Below are 19,614 nucleotides of genomic sequence, written 5' to 3' on the forward strand. Positions count from 1 at the left end.
ATCCTTGACAAGTCTGATGCCTTGAGGAAAGGGCTGGTGAGAAGAATGCTGTGCTCCCTGTCACATGCTGCCACATGACCAGAGGCAGGCTGGAAGGAAGTTTCATTGCCACATAAAATGTGGTGCTCAATTGAGTGCTTTTGCCTAAGGAGAGATTTGTGTTGTTGCCTTTTTCTCTCTCTTTTCCTCCAGGAAATTCTGGAGATCTGCTGCAGCAGCAGAGCAGGAGCAGATGCTGTCACCTGGCTATGGCTGCAATGGGTGCCTGCCAGGGTGTTCATGCTGTCCTGAGTCCTGCTCTCCTGAGAGGGGAGGGTGCTGCAAGGACACCTCAGCCAGCACAGCTGTTCCTCACACTGCACAAAACCAACCCCACAGCACTGTTTTACACCCATGGCTCTAAAATGTGCCTTTTCCAGTAAGCACAGTAACACCCACTGTGTGCTTGGTTCTGCACATTCTCCAGACTTTCCAGGAGGATCACAGATGCACAGATGGGTGGGTACCTCTGTGGAGCCACTGGAGGGCAAAGATCCAAGGCTTCTGTCTACCCTGAGTCCCTCCCAGCTATGGAAAAGCTGGTAAAAAACTAGGATAGGACAAAGTTTCTTCAACAAAGGTTGTCTTTATTAACAGTCTTATCCCACTCTCCAGAGGGAGGAACACATCTCAATCCCTCACAGCTCTTCTCCACCCCTTAGGACCCAGTTTCCTACCGTAGAATTGAGGGCAGAATCTGCCTGAATTTCATCCCAGTGTGACACCAGGGCACGAAGAGCCCCACAGTGTCCTTGGTACTGCCACATGCACAGGACAGAGCCCAGGGCAACAGTGAGCCCCCACCTTGCCAGCCTGCTCATCTCCAGGCACTGGCTTTGCAAGGACTCAAATGTCTCCTGAGGAGAAGCCTGAAAGCTTCAAAAGATCCTTGCTGGCACCAAAATGTGATGAAACCCAGCAATTAAGAGATGCTGGAGCAGCAAAAATTCTTCCCATCACTTTCATCACTGAATTGTTTCCCCTATAGCTGCATGCTCGAGTTTTCTCAGCCTTTTGAAAACTTTACCTACAAAACCCCATGTGACTTTAGTGCCCTGAACGATTAAGAGTTTGCTTAGAAAAGTGTAGTAAGAGAACCAACTTTCCATACAGCTCACAGCATATCCTAGGGAATATTAACTGGGAAAACAGATTCTGCATTCCTGGACTTGACTCTGTTCCCTACTTTCAGTGAGATTGCATCTTCTTCAGCTGCCATTTCAATGTCCACACATGTGCATGTCTGTTCCTTAAAAAATTAATAACCAGACCTCAGCTGACCTGCCTTTTGTCAATTACCATGTGGTTTAGTGGTCTTCCTCTGGGTTTACTGTAAACCTGAGATACCATTAAAAAAATTATTTTTTTTTTAATATCAGATAGCTTATTATCATGGATACAAAGAGGCAAACACTGACATACAAGTCAAGTATGGTTATCCAGGGGATGGGATGACCACATTTAACATTTCACTTTCTAGCTCCATGTGTTTGGTCTACCAGAAGAAGGGCTTAATGAGAGATGTAGTTAGGATTATGTTATTCAGACATGTGGTACACTCATAAATGCAGAGCTATGGTATGCAAGAAATCTGCCTATTCACATTGTTTATTATTTTATTAGTGCTCATATTTCGGCTTTGCAATTAGCTTGAACATCTGGCCAAATAAAATAGTAATTAAATGTATGGCAGGTCAAATACAGTTCCATATGGCCTCTTCCACCAACAGAAAAGAACCAGGAATGTTTAAGAAAGTATTGCAGGATGTGAGAAGGCACTTTCCCCAGAAGTTTGCATTTTATCTTTGAGTGCTTAAAAATAAGTTCTGGTGAACACAGAGAGAGCTTACTGTGTGTGGTTGATTTGATAAGCTGGCTGGGAGGCCAGGGAAGTGTTTAATAGAGGCAATACCACTCTGTATGTATAGATATCCTCTTTATGTGATTCCACTACACTAACTATATTTCAGTGCATGGATTCAAATACCCTTTCACTTTAACTAACATTTTTTTCCTTTGATAAATTCAGGAAGGCTTTATTGTGCTCTAATGCACCCAAAATACAAGAAGCTATACTTGACAACTTCTGTACTCATGAAGCAATGCTTTAGCTGCCTATATTTTATTATTTATTATCTGATCCAGTTTTACTTCTGTGTACTTCTCCTGAGTCACACCTTGCTGTTCCAGAGGAGCAGCTGCCCTCCTGCTCAAGGAGGAAAAGCTGTGTGCTGTGGGTGAGAGTCCCTCCCTCAGTGTAAGGTGAAGACCACAGACTCTGCACTGATGGACTCAGCATTGACCTTGTTAACCCAAGCCACGTTTGAAATGTGTCTTAGAAAACAAACATAGAGCCACTTCCTACATCCACCAGGGCAGCCCTCATGACAACTGAGCAGGCACAAATCATCATCAGGATGAAAGCTGGGATGCTTTGCTGTGTGCTGGTGGGCAGAAGGGTCTCTCAGCAGTGGGTGGCACCCTTAAGAAGGCTGTGGTTGTGTTGGTGTCACAGCTGTGCTCTCCAGGATGTGGTGTCTGTAGTTTGCCATTCCTGACCCTTGCAGGACACCACTTCCCTCAGCATGAAGCTGCCTGTGGCTGCTCCCTCACATGCATGCAGCAAGCACATGGACTGGGCACAGTCAGGAGATGGACCTCAAAAATACATTCCTGGTGGGAAGAGAGGGGCATCTACTGCAGTCCTTGAAGAAGACAATGCTTTGCCTGATTTATTGAATAGTGAGGCAAGAACAAGGTTTGTGTAAGGTGAAATCAAATGTGGCCATGCTTATATATGGGTAGAATCTATTATCAGCCAGTTTTAAGCTGTGAAGGAATGTGTCCTGTACATCCAGTGGAGGCTAGGAACAGCAGGTAAGGAGACTCTCCTCACATATACTTCCTTTATAAGTCAAAACCCACTGTCAGTGTGATCTGCAATTCCCCACACCAATTTCTAGACACATCAAAATTAGGTTAGTTTTCTTTCTTAGGCTCTCAGATGCGTCCTAATTTTTCCTGTCATCCCACTAGATCACTAGTACACACACACACCTCTCTCACCCCAACAACAACCCTGAAAGAACAAGGAAAGGAGGGGAGCAAAGCCTGTCCCTTGCAGAAGGCTGTCCCAGAGCAGGAGTGCTCCAGTGCCAGCACCACCTGGCACTGCTCAGGGGCTGCTCTCAGCCTTGGGGAGCCAGGGCTGGGACACCCCATCTGTCCCTGCCCCCCACAAATGCCCTGGGGCAGTGAAGGGAGGGAGGGAGGGATTAGTCATTCAGTCATCTCACAGGCTACAGCCTGTGCCTCCCAGGTGCTTCGTGCCACAAAATTACTCCAGTGAAGCCAGAGACTTTATTTTGGTTTTAGGTTTTGCAGCTTGGTCCACACCACAGCATATGAAAAGGTTTACTAACAATTCCACCTCCAGCTTTTTCCTTTCCTTTTGACCCCACTTGTGATGAGTATTGCATTGAGAAATGGTTTCTGTTTCAAAAGGCTCGATATAATCTGCTCCTAAATCCATGTGCTCTCTCTTCATGCTTTGGTAGGTAACAAATGACTGTGATGCAAAGAAAGGGTCTGGTGATCTGCCAGTAGTTCTGACAAGGAGAGCATCAATAAAAAGCCGTAAAGCCACAAAGATTTCCAAAGGGCACAATGTAAGAGACTTGCTACAAACCAACCACAGCTCTGTAATGATCTGCCTAAATATTTTCAATCATTGTTTAACACCTTTGTATCAAACAATTGACTCAAGAAGATGATTAATTTTAATTAGTCAATCAATATTTTTCTGTATTGTTTCTGCTGATCTTGAATTTCTAACCTTGTTGAGACCTCCCTGAGTAACCCAGGAAGTTAAGCTTCATGACAGCTTTCAGCTGTCTTTAATTTTATTTTTTTTAGTTTGTTTTTTTTTTTTTTTTTGGGGGGGGGGGGTGATGTTGGTTTTTTTTTTTTTTTTTGTGGGTTTTTTTTTTTTTTTGGTTTGGTTTGGTTTGGGTTTTTTTGCAATAGCTGAAACTGAACTGGGTAGGAAAAGAAAGGTGGAAACAGCCAAGCAAGTTCAGCCAGAGTGGATGTGAGCAGGAAATAAAGCCCAGCCCTGGTCCCATGCTGAAGAAGAGGAGGGTGGGCTCAAGGGGCTTCCCCCATGCCATCAGTCAAACTGTGCATAAACAAGTTCCAGCACAACCAGAAAAATCATATTACTTGATATGAAGTCAAAAGCTTTGTTTAGACATAGTCATCATTGTTTCTTTCAGCCAATCTGGGGAATTGTTTGGATGTAGGTACCTTGGGCACTGCACAAAATAGGTGTATCTGAGAAGATAAGGAAAATGAATTTAATGTCTCTTCATTCAGCACATGGAGGTATAAAACAGAGCACTCCTCAGAGAAGGAATTCTTGATTCTACTTGTTCTATGATGAGCACTCAGAGCATGGAAGTGTTTTGTGCAAATATTAATGCACCTTCCCCAGCAGCCACACATAAAGATCAGACTGAATCCATACTAAAAACCAGTATTAAGGTTTATTTTTTCTTGAACCTGGTGTGAACTGGAATCTTTGTTCTGAAGTGTTTGTGGAGCCTGTGCTGGGCTCAATTTTTTTTTTAATGAAGCCTTTCAGCTCCCTAGATAAAACCACACCACAAATAAACATACACAACCTAGAAGACTATGTCAGTGAAAGTCTACACAAACAGGAAATATTTGTGCTTAAGTCAGAGTCTGCTGTCACTAATGCCTTACCAGACTGTAAAGGCTGGAAATGATGGTGCCTCAGAAATTCTAGAGCTGTAATTCTGGCTAAGGAATTTTAGGCTGAGCAAGACAAGCAAGCCAATACATTTAAAAACCCAACATATGAATAGTCCATTTATTTAAACAAAAGACTCTTCTACCATAAGGAGGTTACAAGAGAGATTAAAACAAAATTAATGAAAATTAATCATAAGTAACAAATATATTTTCAGAGATTTACTCTGGCTGAAAAAGGTTTATACCTTCTCACAGGTCTCCTAGAAGGCAAATGAAGACATAAACCATATCTCTCTGTCTCACACGCTCTCACACAGTGTCACAAGGAAATGACACCAAGCCATTGAGCACAAACCTAATTCCAGAGTACGCAATGATTCACACACTGACGTGGCTTTGTGAGTATGGACAACGTGGAAAGTTAGATCCAGGAAAAGTTAGATCCAGCTAAAACAACTACCAGCCCTGGTAGATGGGAGAGCTTCTGGTCATCCTCTCATCACTGCTGGTGTTCCCTTCAGACAGCATGCTTATGGCCTCATCAGTCTGCTGGCTGTCGGTGGTGGAGATCTTCTTGGAGTCGTGGATGTTGCTCTGGTAGTTCACTGGAGAGGGGAAGGCATTTTCCCCTGCTGTGGATGAGGACATGGATTCCCAGGGGATTTCTCTTTTTCGCCATTTCAGGTCCACTCTCCATCCTGTCCAGCCATAGAAAGCTAATGTGAAGAGAAAGCCCTGCATGGGATTAAGGACCCCCTAGGAAAGAGAAGTGCAACAGGAGTTACACCAGCAAGGAAGGCTTCACCCTCAACTCTAGCAAAGGGATTTGCTATATATTACAAACTTCCCTTTCACTGAATGATTGCTGACTTTAAAATATGCTATTTGCATGCAAATAAAAATTTAGCCATTGCAGACACAAACAAATAAGAGAAAAATACCATGACCTGTATACAAAAATACTGAGGCCATAACAGTAAGCAGTAGGCATGAAATAATTGTCTTGCATGAAGTTTAGCCAACCAATCCCTTGGTGTGTTTTTAACTTTCCCCACAAGCTCTGGGCTTTTTTCTTCATGAAAGCACATATATTTTTCATTAAAAGCCAAGTCAAATATATGAGAGGAGACATTAGCATAGACAGTCAAGCTTTTAAAAATAGCAGGAATTGATCTGTCTGGAATTGCTTTAGATTCCTGAGCCAGTGAAAATGTCCATCAAAGTAGGATGGAAAAATGGGGAGAGGCACTGAAAAAGAAAATCCCAAGTGATCTCCAAAAAATTTGTCTCTGTTTCCAGTGCCATGAAAGGCTTAACAAATTAATGGCTTTAGATGCTTCTATTTTTCTCATAGGAAAAGAAGGAAATTACTTTTTCAGGCAATTTAAAACAAAGGTCAGTACCCAGACTTGACCTATTGCTCTCCAGGTGAGCAAGAGCAAGGTCCCTGTCACAAGAATGTGACACTCCTTGTCACAGGAGGAGGAGGAGGTTGTGTCACACCAGCTGCAAAGCTTAACCCTTCAATACCAAACTGCTCAAATGCTTAATTACACAAATCATACTCAGGCCTTACATCTATTAACAACTCCAGAATAAATTCTCTAGGAAAACAAACCTGCACTGTCACTTCTGAAAAATCCCATGTCAAATATTCTAATAGGAGAAAAGAGGCTACAGTAAGAGAATAGCATCTCATAGCCATTTTTTGTGCCTTGTGTGAAGATTTTTCACCTATTTGTTCCCAAATAATGATTCCAAATATAATGACAAAAGATGCAATCATTCTCTATAACAACCAAAAAAAATCCACCCAAACAGAGAAATTGCATGCAAACAGAGAACTTCCATGAAATACCCACTTAACTGGGGAACCTTCAGGAACTGTGAGCTAAAACTTTGCAGCTTGCATTATGGCAGAGTTTAGCAAGGTTAGGCTAGAAATCATTGTAGTTATCTGTTCTGGATCTTAAATGGGCAGTTATCTCTCACAGAGAGAATACATACTCCAGTAACTGGAGAAAAAGTTGGCCTCTAGGATATTTTTGGCAAAGTTTACATGTGGAAAGCACTCCCATTGACTGCTCATTCCTTTCTCTTACTTTCTGCTTTTCTTCCTTGATTTTCAGAGCTTTTATATCCGTCAAAATCATAAACCCCACACTATACTGTGCTGTTCCACCAGTCACAACAGTGATTTCCAAGACTGAGCAATGTCACAGCTGACCCACCATTATAATCCAGGTGATCAGTGCAGCACTCCTGATGTTTTTCAGGGGCATTTCATTGATATCTGGCTGCATTTCAAGATAGAACAAAAGGGTCTCGTTGATGATATTGGATGACCAGCTAAGGGAGGAGCAAAGAGGAAAATGACAGTTACATAGGGATGTGCATGTAAAATATGCTTTACCTGCAAATTTCAGAAATTAAAATCACTCTAAGGACAGTCAGATTTTTTTTACTTGTAGAATGGTTAAGGGTAGAAAAGAACTCTAGGATGATCAAGTCCAAGATGGTTGGATTTCTTGTTAAATCTCAAGCTGAAGGGACCAGTAGGTCTATGAGATCATGATCAAGGACTGGACACCTACCTACTCACCCATGCCTAGACAATATAAATCAATATAAGAAAAAATCTGATAATTTTAACTTGCTGCAGAACAGTAAATTGCAGAATAAAATTGAGATGAGAAGGAAGTGTGATCCATAATGGGAATATCATACATGTTGACTTCTTTCACTTGTGCCTTAGAAGAGTTGTGCTTACAGACAAGGAACTCAAATACATGCAGATGTTATCATGAAAGGCTGAAGGATTCCCAGATTGAGTTAGAATTTCAGGGATAGATTAAGGACTTCCAAAATGTCCATTAAAAACACCAAAAAGCAACACAAAAGTTGACTTCTAAATCCTTGAAAATACTAACAATTATTTTGAATAAAGGTAATACCTGTATAAGGATAAGCATAAACAAGAATCATTCATTGGAAGAAACTGAGTATGTCCTACACTAAACAGAGATTATAGCAAATGGCTGTAGGTTCCTAAGACATCTAAACAGTGACAGAAGCATTTCTTTATAGAAATAAATGAAAATGAACTATCAGCATTCATGTTATACTTTCTAAGGGGTTTTATATTTGTCCCTTTCACAATTATATTTTTATCACAATGTAAAACCTCCTGCTCTCCCTTCCATATCTGTAGGCATCTCTTCTATCCTAAATTGCCCCAGCCTGCTGTCTGTGACTAAAGCATTCCAAATTTGGTTTCTGGGATGGAAGGAAATCTTCCCTATGCTTCTGAGATGAGCTGCCTCAGTCTTTCCCTCCAGTAACCTTTGTGAAAGCTTTTACACTCCAGAGTTTTATTACTGCAAAATCCTTAACCAGAGCTGTGATTTTATTTTTTATTAGGAAAGCCCAGAATGAGACAGAATGGAAATAAACAAATGTCCCCACAATGTCCATGGGAAATTGGCCTTTCCTTTCATGCTTGTTCCCAGATAATCAATCTGGCCACCATCCCTTGGGTTGCAATGCACTTCTCTGGTGCCTCTGGGCTCTCTCTCTCCACAGCCCTGGGAGCTTGGATGAGTCTCTGCTCCTTATTGTTTCATCAATTTCCAGGAAGCCATGCTACAGGATCCTTCACTGCTGTCTCTCACTCCCTCCTCTGCTGGCTACCCCACCCTTCTCATTGGAAACTTCACTTCCAAGCCAAGTGGACTGTTATTCCCCCAAAAAAGACAATCATTTCCTTTCAGAGCACTCCAGTAGACAGCAGCCAAGAGAAGATAAAAGAGGCAGCCTTTCTCCCTGCTCAGCCTTGTAAAGCAATGTAACATGTATTAATACACCTGTGCGTAAAGAAGTTAAGTGGGATGTAGAACTGCTAAGTCTGGCCTTCTCATTTCACTACTCCAGAACCATTTCTTGTTGTCCCACTCTTCCCCTCCCTATCTCTTTTCTGTCCTATGCCAAAGTACTGTTTGCATGGGGGAAGATAGAATTTTTAAAACATAATAATTAAATAATAAGAAATTTCACACACAATCATATGGAGTTTTCTTTCCTGGCATTTCCAGATTTTCCAGTCAATATCCATGTTTTTTTCAGACACTTGAAAACTGCAGAGCACAGAGGTGGCTGCATTGTGTGATCACAGTCAGAGCTATGAAGCCAGACTCAGAAATGTATTTATTGTAGGTCCTCAGTGACCTGTTTGGTGCCAAGAGGCTCTGGGAAATATTGATTACAGAAAGACATCTATCAGCCCACAGAGCTGGGAGCTGCTGTACCAGACAGCTTCAGTTGATGCCCAACCTGTTGGGAATTTTTTGCTATTGTTTGTGTTGCTGTTGCTTTTCTGTTGGTTAAACATTTTATCATTTCCTCACGGCCTTGTGATGTTAGAGGAGTGATTCAGCTCCTTTGTGAACCAGTTTAGAACTGCTTCTTCCTTAGATACCTTCCCTTCCAAGCATCAAGACAAACAAATGAAGAAACCCATCAGTCTTTACTCCTGTCCCTGACTCTGTCCCTCTGGGAAAAAGGCATTTTAAAACAAAATAATGCACCTCTTACCAAATAACAAACACCAGCATAATTTTGAAGAAGCGCATCTGGATCTCTGTCCCCAGACGTCTTTCATTCTCTGTGTAAATCCCTTGCCTCCCTTTCAGTAAGGAGGCAACTGGAAAGTATAAATTATATTCATTAATATACACACATCTTGTTGGTTTAGGCACAAAAATCCAAAAGATAGAGGCCTAAAAGAGGGAAAAAAGGAATGGATGGGTTTGTCTTCAGCAGCTGTTCTGATCATTTTCAAGGAATCTCACATATAGCCTAATACTTAAGGAAGATAATTACACACAGCTAAATTCCTAAAATCAAAGATATCCCTTTTTTTTTATTTTCTTTTCTTTCAGTCCCACTGAAAATATGAAATATTATGGTCAACATAAATGTATTTTAGAACAAAAGGTAGCATGAACCTTCTTTTCATGTGATGTTTAAACAGAGTATTCTATCCAATTATGAACATTGTTTTTCATTGTGTTATGGATACAGCATTAGCTACAACTCTAAAACTTGAAAATGGAATGTCAGCAAAAAAAATTATGCCAAATGCTATTCAGATATCACAAGGAATGTAAAAATACAAAAATAAATATACAAAGAACAACTTTTTATGGGAACAACTTTGTAAAAGAACAACTGCTTCTTTGAAAATGAATATGGCTGAGGGACCGAGGATGGATGGGATAAAGATTGAACTGATAAATACTTGATTTTCTCCAGCTTTTTAATATAATCAATGTGTAAATAAATTCAGGTACTCTAAACATCTAGCAATCATCATATTGCATGGAAAGAATGCATTGAATCCATGGCTTTTTTCAGTCTCACTTCTTCCAAGCATTGGATAATAAATGGAATTGGAACATCAAGATCCCATCTGAGTTGTGTACAATTCCCATTTGCTTCACAATCTCAGAATCAGAAGTGACAAAATTCTGATCACATTTTATTACATTGTTTGCTCTAGGGCTGCCAAGAAGTTAATTGGACTCCCAGATCTCACCAGCTAGAATAAATTACATTCCAAAGTCGAGGTTGGTACCAAAACTACAGTAGAGTTGAGCATCCACTGTGCATTGCCCCAAGAGCTTTAAATCAAGTGATATGGAAATGTTTGCCCACGTGCAGTTAGAGTTTAATGACAGAATAGCTTGTGTGTCACCAGAGTGTGTTTCTAGGGCAAATTCCCCATCAAAATGGTGTCTTCATTTCAGTAGGACTCTGCTTCCCACCCTTTGCTGCATCTTTATCATTTAACAGGGAGATATCACACACCATTGAGTACAAAGCCATGACTTTCTATGGTGTTATGTTGCTAAATAACACAGACTGATTGACCATTGGGAACATACCTGCTGATACTGTCCTCCTAAACAGGATTGGGTTGGCCACAAGCACTAGCAGGAGTGGGGCATAGGTTGTGATGTAATGTGGGATTGCATGTTCCAAGCCATTTTCACAACTGAGAAGAAATCATTAAGAAGAAATCACACATTGAATGTGTGTCTCTAAAGCTGACCAAAAGTCATTCAAGTGAGGGTGCCACAATCTCACAGTCTGTTTCCAAGCCTGCTTACCTGGAGAGAGAAGGGTAGTAGAGCAGAGCAATCCCCTCCACACAGAGCATCACTGCAAGGCCCCAGGTCATCATGTGGTACAGCACAATGGTACTGCAAGCACCAAACACGACAGGCAGGTTAAAGATACCAAACTGTGCACGTCCCACATTGCAAGGAGAAAATAGGATCCTCGCTGAAAAAGAGCTTTGCAGACAGGAAATGGTGCAGAACACTGGCAGTACATTAAACTGAGGAAAGCAGGTGGGGGAGGGCAGTCCTTCAGAAAAGGAATGAGCCAAAGCAGTTATTCAGGCTTGCACATGGAACTCCTGTCCCCTCCAGCCTGTAGGGTGGAGGGACAAGCTTCTTCCCTACCCTTATTATTGAGAAGGAACCTCTGTATCTTTCATTTCTCCTGCAGAGAGCAAATTAGTAGATTAAAATTTAAGAATGGAGCTGAACAGTCAAATAAACCATCCTTTTGTGATTTGAAGAAAATAATGTTTAACTTCTAGAGCTGGATATTGCTCCTGTCTTAGGGAGATTCAGATGTGTGTTTGTAGAAAGTCTTTTGGTGTTTACTCTTATCTCAGAACCAAATGCACATTTTTTTTTTTGTTAACAGAGATGGGGGAAGCTGTTTAACTAGAACTATGGGACTTTACAAGATCAGGTTTATCCTCAACAGTCTAAAGTTAACTCAAAAAGCCTCATTTTGGTTACATCTGCAGAACAACCCTATCCTTTGCACCTGACTGCTCTGTATCACCTGGGAACAGAGTCACATAATTCCACTTTTATCAGTAGCAACTGAAGGTTATTTTGCTCTTTTAACAACCAACTTAAAAACATCTTGTTCTTCTCTCTGGCATTAAAGCATGGTACTTACAAAAGGGCTTAGGTTTTTCTGTCACAGGCATTGCAGAAAAACATATAATATATAAATAAATAAATAAATAAATAAATAAATAAATAAATAAATAAATAAATAAATAAATATTTTTCTTCCGAGGGATTTAGAAAGTGTGATCAAAAGGGCAATAATAACTGTACTCAGAACTGGATAAAATAAAAAAACCAGAGAAAAAGAAAAAAAGTAAAATAACTATATGAAATTAACTGTATTAACTTCAGAGCTTTCCCCCTCCAAATTTTCCATTTTCAGGACAACACTATTTTTTTGGCTGCAAGAATCAATTACAGATGAAGGATAAGGACAAAAATAGCCATCTCATTGCCATAAAGTTTATAGACCACAATTTGCTCCATAGTTTTCCAAAGGTTAAATGAATTCAGTTAAATTTAAATTCAAGTCAGACATAAATCAGTATCTGAGCATTGCCCTGGCAATTTATGTACTTTGAGCACCACTCATCCCTATCATTACCTGCTAACTATATGAGCATCATATGGTTGTACAAGACCCACTCATGCTCTCAGGCAGCTGCAAACAGACATACAGTGTTGGAGGGGAAAAAAAAACAAATTCAGAGCTTTAGCTCTGGTACCTCAGTCCAGCTGATCTTCTCACCACCAAGTAAGAATCAACAGCATAGCAAAACAACCACCAGAAGCCAGCGCTGTATAACAGCTGGATCCACATCTAGAGGGGAAAGAATGCCAAATGTCACAGCTGCTTCTCCAGTACCACTGGGGCAGGGAAGGGACCCAAACCTTTCTCCTGTTGATTTGTTCTGTAAATGTGTGTGTTTTCCAGAGGAGATTATCAAGTATGAAATCTTTCTCAAAACCACAGGAACAGCAGTGTTGTAGGCTATGGGTCAAGTTGTAAGCAAATTGAACAGCCTTTGTTTCCACAGCTTATTTTCTGATTTAGAAAACCTGTCATTTACCTTTCTGTTCCTAACCTGAACGTGGGAAGTGAATTCCAAAGAAATTTATAGCGATGATATTTTAAATTTAGGTTAAAATTTCAGTTGTTTCTCAGTAGCTGGGGCACAAAAATATAACTGAGGTCAGTCATAACCACAGTATGCCTATGCATTTGTGGGTTCTGCATGTGAGGGGTGTTTTCTCCATGCACAAGATGGGTATCAAGGAAAAAAAACCTCATTAAGGAGAAAATCACTCACCCTCTGGAAGAATACCCCCACTGAACTCTCTGAGTGATTTCTTCAATAAAAATCCAAGGGAAACAGGTTCAAGTCAAGCTAAATTCCACAGCATTCTTGAGCTGACCCTATGCATTTTTCCCATGAGCTTATATAAGAAAAGTGACCTTTCTTTGCCACTGTATATAAATTCCACATTTCTTCTCCATAGGAGACTGGCTCTTTGTAACAGTCTGGGAGTGTTTTAGTATTCATGTTATCTTCCCTTCAAGCCATCTTTCAGTTCTTATCTGAATATCCTCTATTACAGCTCCATAGTAGCATCATTTTACATCTGGAAATCAACATACTTGTTACTAGGCCAAACATTGGTGAACAGAGATCTATCACTCCTTCCTCCAAAAGGCAAATCAAGCTGGGAAATATTTTCTTTCACCATGCATGTAGACCCTACCTCTAGTAATTTGTGGCATGAATTATTCAGTATTTAATTCAAACACTGTGATATTTTCCTAGTGCACAGGAGGCAGAAAATAAAAAAACAGTCTTCCTTCTTATGCACTTTATCTATAGCACTCAGCACAGAACTTCATCATCAAACTTACATATTTGCTGCAGTTGAAAAATGCACAATTTACTACCCATATACAAACACATACAAAAATAAACTGCAATGTCTTTCCAACACACACAAAACTGTCTCCAAAAATAATATAAATCATATGCACTTAAACCCTAAAGCTTCACATGATATCTCACTTTTTAGCAAAATGACACATCTTGCTGCAGTGCCTGAAAGGGTACCCCTCTGCAAACCATTCAAGGGAGATGTCTACAAGTTTCACTATTTGGAGTTTGTACAGGCTTGTGGTTAAGAGAAATAAAACAATAGTACTAAAAGAAAAATAAAATAGAATCGGAAACATTTTATGAACTCACATGAGAATATGTTAGTGGAAATGAGTGGAAGAAAGGTTATTTTTCATTCCAATATAGTTGAAACTAAATTTAAGATTACTCAAATTACAGCATTTTCCTGGAGCACAAGTAAGGGAAAATAAAAATTGTGGTAGACCGCTATGCTACTCACCATCTAACCTGAAATTCAAATGAAAAACAAACAGCCTGTCATGTTTAAAAATACATTTTTATGTGTTATGGGCCAAAGAGTGAAACATGGGAATGAATGGGTTTTGAGTAGGACATTCTTGCTGCAAGATATTGAGATTGTTGGCTCTTTCTCAAAGAAAAAACAACATTTGCATCTAATAAGCAAAACTTAAAGATGCATGATAGAATTGAGAATTGATAGATGTACACAATTTATATTTGTGTCCTTGGCAAAAAAACTAACCTGTTTGAAAGTTCTTTTATATAGACATATAAAGCACAGTGAATTCAGTTTGTCACATATTGCTTTATTTTAAAACTACTGGAGCTGAATAATTTTTTTACATGCAACCTATCCCCTTCTACATTGTAAATTTTGAATTGAAAAGCTAATACTGCTATTGCTCACGCATTAATTCATTGGAGACCCCACATTCCTATTGCATCTGGGTAAAGTGATGATCTGTCTTACTTGTCATTCTCAATGTTTTGGTAAAAATTGTGACCTTTATTCTTGTACAGTGAGCTCAAATTATATTTCCCAGTATTTTGACTGTAAAATTTGGAACTGAGTTTCAGTCTGTACTTTTGGAATGCATTTACATTTTCTTATTCTTGCACTTTAATCCAGAAAGTGCTTAATTAGACTTGGCCAGATGCTGTCATTGAGCTGCAGCCCAGCAATCTGAGCTGAAATCCCACATGGCAGGGACAGACCTTCTGCCAGCAGATTTGTGGCTTTGGGTATATTTATCCTGTTGTCCCTCTGTGTCTAAAACACACACTGTCATGCCACCAAAGCTAATTTGAGCTACCCAAGTTGCTAGTTCCAGGAGGTGCCTGCTGGCACCACACAGGCTGCAGTTTCTGGCAGAGAAGATGGACAGATAACCTCGCTGGTGCAGTGGAGCCACTGGGGAGTTTGTGCTGCTGTGCCAGCACAAACCAAACAATAGCTCACAGCCTTTTGAGGTTGCTTACATCCTTTTGGTTCCACATCTCTGATTTGGTGCACTCCACCCCCCTGGCACCCCTGTGAGGAGTGAATACCACAGAACCCAGGGATCAGTCTGACCTGTGCTGCCCCACATCCTCACCCACCACACACACCCTGCCTGCCCCGACCCAGGCTCCACAGGGAGGCATGAATGCACTTGCAGGGGTGTGGCAGAGGCTGAAACCATCATATCCAGGCTCTGACTCACAGTCACATTTCCTTTTGGACACAGCAGTTTTCCTTTCGGATTCCCCCCGTGGAGCAGGGAGCAGGAGAAAGGGGGGGATGCTCTCTGCACCTACCGCGCTCCCCACGCAGAATGTGGAAGGCCACACATCTGTCCCGTTCACCACAGAAATGTTAGCTATGAAGCCTGGGAAGCCCAGCCATACACTTGACCTGAAGATCATACCTAAAGAAAAAAAAATGTATTAATGCTTTGAATCTGCTGGTGTGATTTGAGTCACATGCTTTTCCCACATATTTCACATCGCAGCCCAGATTTTGTGCGTCTACAGGAAGGCGACGGCTGCAGAGGAGCACAGCAGGACAACTGTGCATTTAATTGCAGTGTAATCACTCAGGGAGAGGACCCCCAAGAGTCTGAAACTGCTGGGACTTAAAACATTACATAGATTAGGATCTCACTTACTTAGAGATGTTGTCACATGCTTCCCTAAGATAAACTGGGTAGCATTTAACAGATTGACATTAAACACTAAGTTACTATTTGCCAGCATGTGTTCATACACTGATATTTGCTTCTCTATAAAATCCCCCATGGCAGAAAAAGAGTTATTTTTCACTTTTTTCTGCCTTTTCCTCTGTCACAGGACTGAGCAAATCATCATTTCTGAATTAGGTAACAACAATGCCCTTTTTATCTTAGAGTTTTTAGTGAGGTTTTCTGGGTTTGCTTGAAACAAAGCAGGAAACAACAAAATGAACAGGTTACCCACCAAGAATAACCTGTTTTCCACCCACTGAAGGGAGTCTAATACAAAAAAAACAATGGATAACTAGTCTGCCAGAGAAAGAGGAAAGGAGAAAAATAACTTTATCTATTGTTGGCTTCATCTGACTGAAAGGACCTTTTCCAGGTGCATGCACATATGTATTTTCCATATCTCTTTCTTTACTTCCTTTATAATCTTTGATTTAGTACTGATTCTTGTTAGGTACTGTGAGAGAACCTGGTTGGGTGTGAAAGAGGAAGAGAAGTGAAACACAAAGACACGTAGACGCACAAATACACACACAGACCCCAGCAGTGAGATAAAGCAGCATTACTTTTATTACTTAATGTGCAGGAGGAAAATGTTACTGTAGAAACAAACTTGTCCTGTTTTTTCATAGCACATTTATACTCAATTTGACAGTAAATGACTGATGGGAAAAATTACCAAATGACTGATGGGCCAGCTCAAGACATACTATTTTAATTTTGACTCATGCATTCTATTTTAGTCTCCACTGGTTTATTCCTCCAGACTATCAGGCAGGGTCTGGGCAAGAGGTTGTCCTTGATAAGGTAGCTTTATTCACATTTCAAAAGCCTGTGTCCAGCATGATCTGTGTGCAGCTGCAAGTCAAACTCATTTTCTGTCAATGTGATGTACTCAGAGAAGCAGCTGGCACATGAGCAAGAGGCACACTTGGTCCAAAAGGATTTGAGGAAATAGAGGACAGTTTTCAAATGCAGTCCTATGGCTTGGCTAATGATGGCTTTTATCAGATTTATTTTCCAATGTACTGCCTCACCTCCACTTTTATGCCTTATTCTGAGAACCAGTTGCCATTCTAGATTTTAATTTGTTTTAAAGCAGGCATTTTGGTGTAGATTTGTCAAGAACTTTCACTTCCATAGGATAACTATTAAACAAGAACCTTCTCCCCAAAGACCCATAATTTCCTGATCTCACTTAGCCCAAATCTTCCTGTGAACACAAACAGCATATTTCCCTCAGAAATCTCTGCTGTCCACTCACCAGCTTCATTTGTCTGTGGTACCTCAGAGCAAAAAGAACCTGTTACAGCAGTGGCAAGGACATCAAGCTGGCACTTACCTAAGCCTCCAAGGATGTCACAAATGGAAATAAGGAGAAGGATAGTGGAGGAGGAGGAGGCTTTGGGCATCTTCCGTGGGCTCTGTCCCTTCTTTGGCAGGAGCTGCAGGATGGTCAGTAGCAGGCTGATGGAGGCACTGCCAATGCAGACTCCGCAGAAGACTTCGGGCTGGAAGTTCATCACCAGCTGTGTAGCTGCATCCCTGTTTGGGCAGCAGTAGGTTTCTAACCTTGGAGAAGCCATGAAACGTCCGACTGCTGGAGGGACCCCAGGAGCAGCAGAAAATGCTGTTGCTTCCCCACGGCCGCATTCACTTTTTCTTCACCCTCCCCATTAGTCCTCGGTGGTGAGGATCACGCGATTGATGGATCATGTGCTGCTGCTGCTGCTGGAAGAAAATCCCCTAGAGCTGCCTTTCCCAGCCTCTCCTAGCAAGGAGATCAGATCCGAACAAGAAAACACAGTGTAATCTGAAACATGCCCCATGCTTGCTCAGAGCCATTGGCAACAGTTCACTCACATATTTCTGCTCACACAGTATGTGATACAGGAAGACAAACTCGTCAGAGCATTGAAGATGGTATAAAATAAATAAGGATGCAGATACCAGAGCAGAAGCATTACATTTAAATTGTGTTTCTCTTTAGCCCCATCCCACACAGCACCCTTTAATTACTGCAAATTAATTGAAAAGATGAGTCCCGGTCCAGACAAGCAGTGCCAGTCTTTACAGGGAGGAACAGGGATATAAATCCACACCCTAACCCAAATCTCAGTTTTAGCAATCCAACCCACCCATCTCTGTAAATAAAATTAGAAACACGATATCCTATCACTGTAGAAAGAGATTACGTTTGAGAAGAAAATATTAACCTTATCCCATTTAAATTGCAAGCACAAAAAATCCTCTCTTTAGTTAGTACTGTCTGCTATGGATCAGCTTGACAGGGAAAATTCCAGGATTTAGGATTTCTCAAGAACATATTTATTTGTCTTTCTCTCTCTCTTTTTCTTTTCTTTTTTTTTTTTTTAATTTGGTAAGGATTTAATATGAGAACAGGAACTTGACCTGCAATATTTGTCTTTACTTTATAAGCTAGACAATATCTTTTAAGACAGGGGTCCTGCTAGATACAGCAGCAAATAAATACAACCATAAACACAAAAAGTAATTCTTCCCTTTAAACTAAGTCTCAAACTCTCCGTATCAGCCCTCACCCTTCCAGAAAATTTGTTTATAGGGACACATTGAGGAAATATAGGAGGGAATATCACCAAAAGACTCAAAGTCATCAGCATGGATTTTGTAATTAGTCTGAATAAGAACAAATGACCTAATCTTTTTTTTCCCTAATGACCTATCTTATTTTTTCAGCAGAAATTATGAGGGGCTACTGAATGACAGCAGAATGTTTTGTGTGCAGTGTTTATGAACACAGTGTGTTTGCCCTCAGTAGGGAAAACAGCTGCAGCCCTGCAGGTGAAATGGCTCCTGCTGCATTCATTAGCCAAGATACTTCATGCACTCGATCCCAGCAAAAGAATAAACTCCACCAAGCTCATCAGCCTGTTGTGCAGCCTCCCAAGGGCTGACTGTGGCAGGGCTGTGGGGCAGGATTGTGGTGGCAGGTGAGATGGGGCAGCTGGAGCCCAAGCTGCCATGCCTGACATGTGTCCATCCATCCTGCTGCCACGGGACTGCCCAGCGCTCTCCTGGGGCTCACCAAGGAGCAGGATGCCAGCCTGCAGAGCCAGACCCCTACACATGGATGGCCATACATCAACAAAGTGTTTGAACTCCTGCTAAAGCCACCTGAGGTCTTAGGCAGCCAAGCTTATGGTCTAGACTTTGTCAAGAGAGCTGTTCAGATCTTCTGAAAATAAATGCAGAGGGTGAGCTGAGGAGGATCCAGTGACCCTTATGTGAATTTAGGCACAGCATCATCAAAGACTCTGAAACACAGGCAGCTGAGCTGAATGTTTGCCAAGTGTTTTTGCCGCTTTCCAGCATAAAGAGACTTCCCTGCTCCTTGGATAAGGACAGGTGAGTGACCTGGATGTTGCAATTCTGCAGTTTGTTGCTACCATGTATACAAAAACATCCTGGGGACAGCGAGGTTGCGAAATCAGATTGCTCTGCTCCAGAAATACAAACTCATACTGAGGTTGTCAATACAAGGCTCTGTCATCACTACAAGTCTGGGACTCCTCAGACTTTACTCCACCTCTGCTAGAGCAGTGGTACATGGAGTTGCCACATTTCTGCCAAGATACTGCATTGAAACCTACTTGGCTGCTAAAGAACTAAGGAATTACAATCCACAGAGATGGATTATTAGTTAAAATTAAGCCATCATATGCCACATATACAACCCAAATGCATATAAATGAAAAAAAGTTTGCTCTG

General features: G+C 41.1%; 1 protein-coding gene across 1 annotated transcript; it reads right to left on the reverse strand.

The window, feature by feature from the left end:
* Positions 1-4,763: 4,763 nt before the first annotated feature.
* On the reverse strand, positions 4,764-17,677 carry GPR143 (G protein-coupled receptor 143). The gene is made up of 8 exons (XM_079315580.1): positions 17,207-17,677; positions 15,443-15,552; positions 12,470-12,564; positions 10,980-11,072; positions 10,755-10,864; positions 9,403-9,511; positions 7,044-7,161; positions 4,764-5,568 (listed from the first exon to the last, which is right to left on the reverse strand). Exons 1-8 carry the CDS (start codon positions 17,448-17,450, stop codon positions 5,269-5,271), a joined length of 1,179 nt encoding a protein of 392 aa, XP_079171706.1. The 5' UTR covers positions 17,451-17,677; the 3' UTR covers positions 4,764-5,268.
* Positions 17,678-19,614: the final 1,937 nt, after the last annotated feature.

Source organism: Erithacus rubecula (genome assembly GCF_903797595.1).
Source record: "Erithacus rubecula genome assembly, chromosome: 1".
Taxonomy (NCBI): Eukaryota; Metazoa; Chordata; class Aves; order Passeriformes; family Muscicapidae; genus Erithacus; species Erithacus rubecula.

Coding starts and splice junctions, on each gene's coding strand:
- GPR143 (XM_079315580.1), bottom strand. CDS start 17,450: ATGGCTTCTCCAAGGTTAGAAACCTACTGCTGCCCAAACAGGGATGCA. Junction 9,512..10,754: donor TAGGAGGACAGTATCAGCAG/GTATGTTCCCAA, acceptor TATACTTTCCAG/TTGCCTCCTTACTGAAAGGG. Junction 7,162..9,402: donor ATGCTGGTGTTTGTTATTTG/GTAAGAGGTGCA, acceptor CTCCTCCCTTAG/CTGGTCATCCAATATCATCA.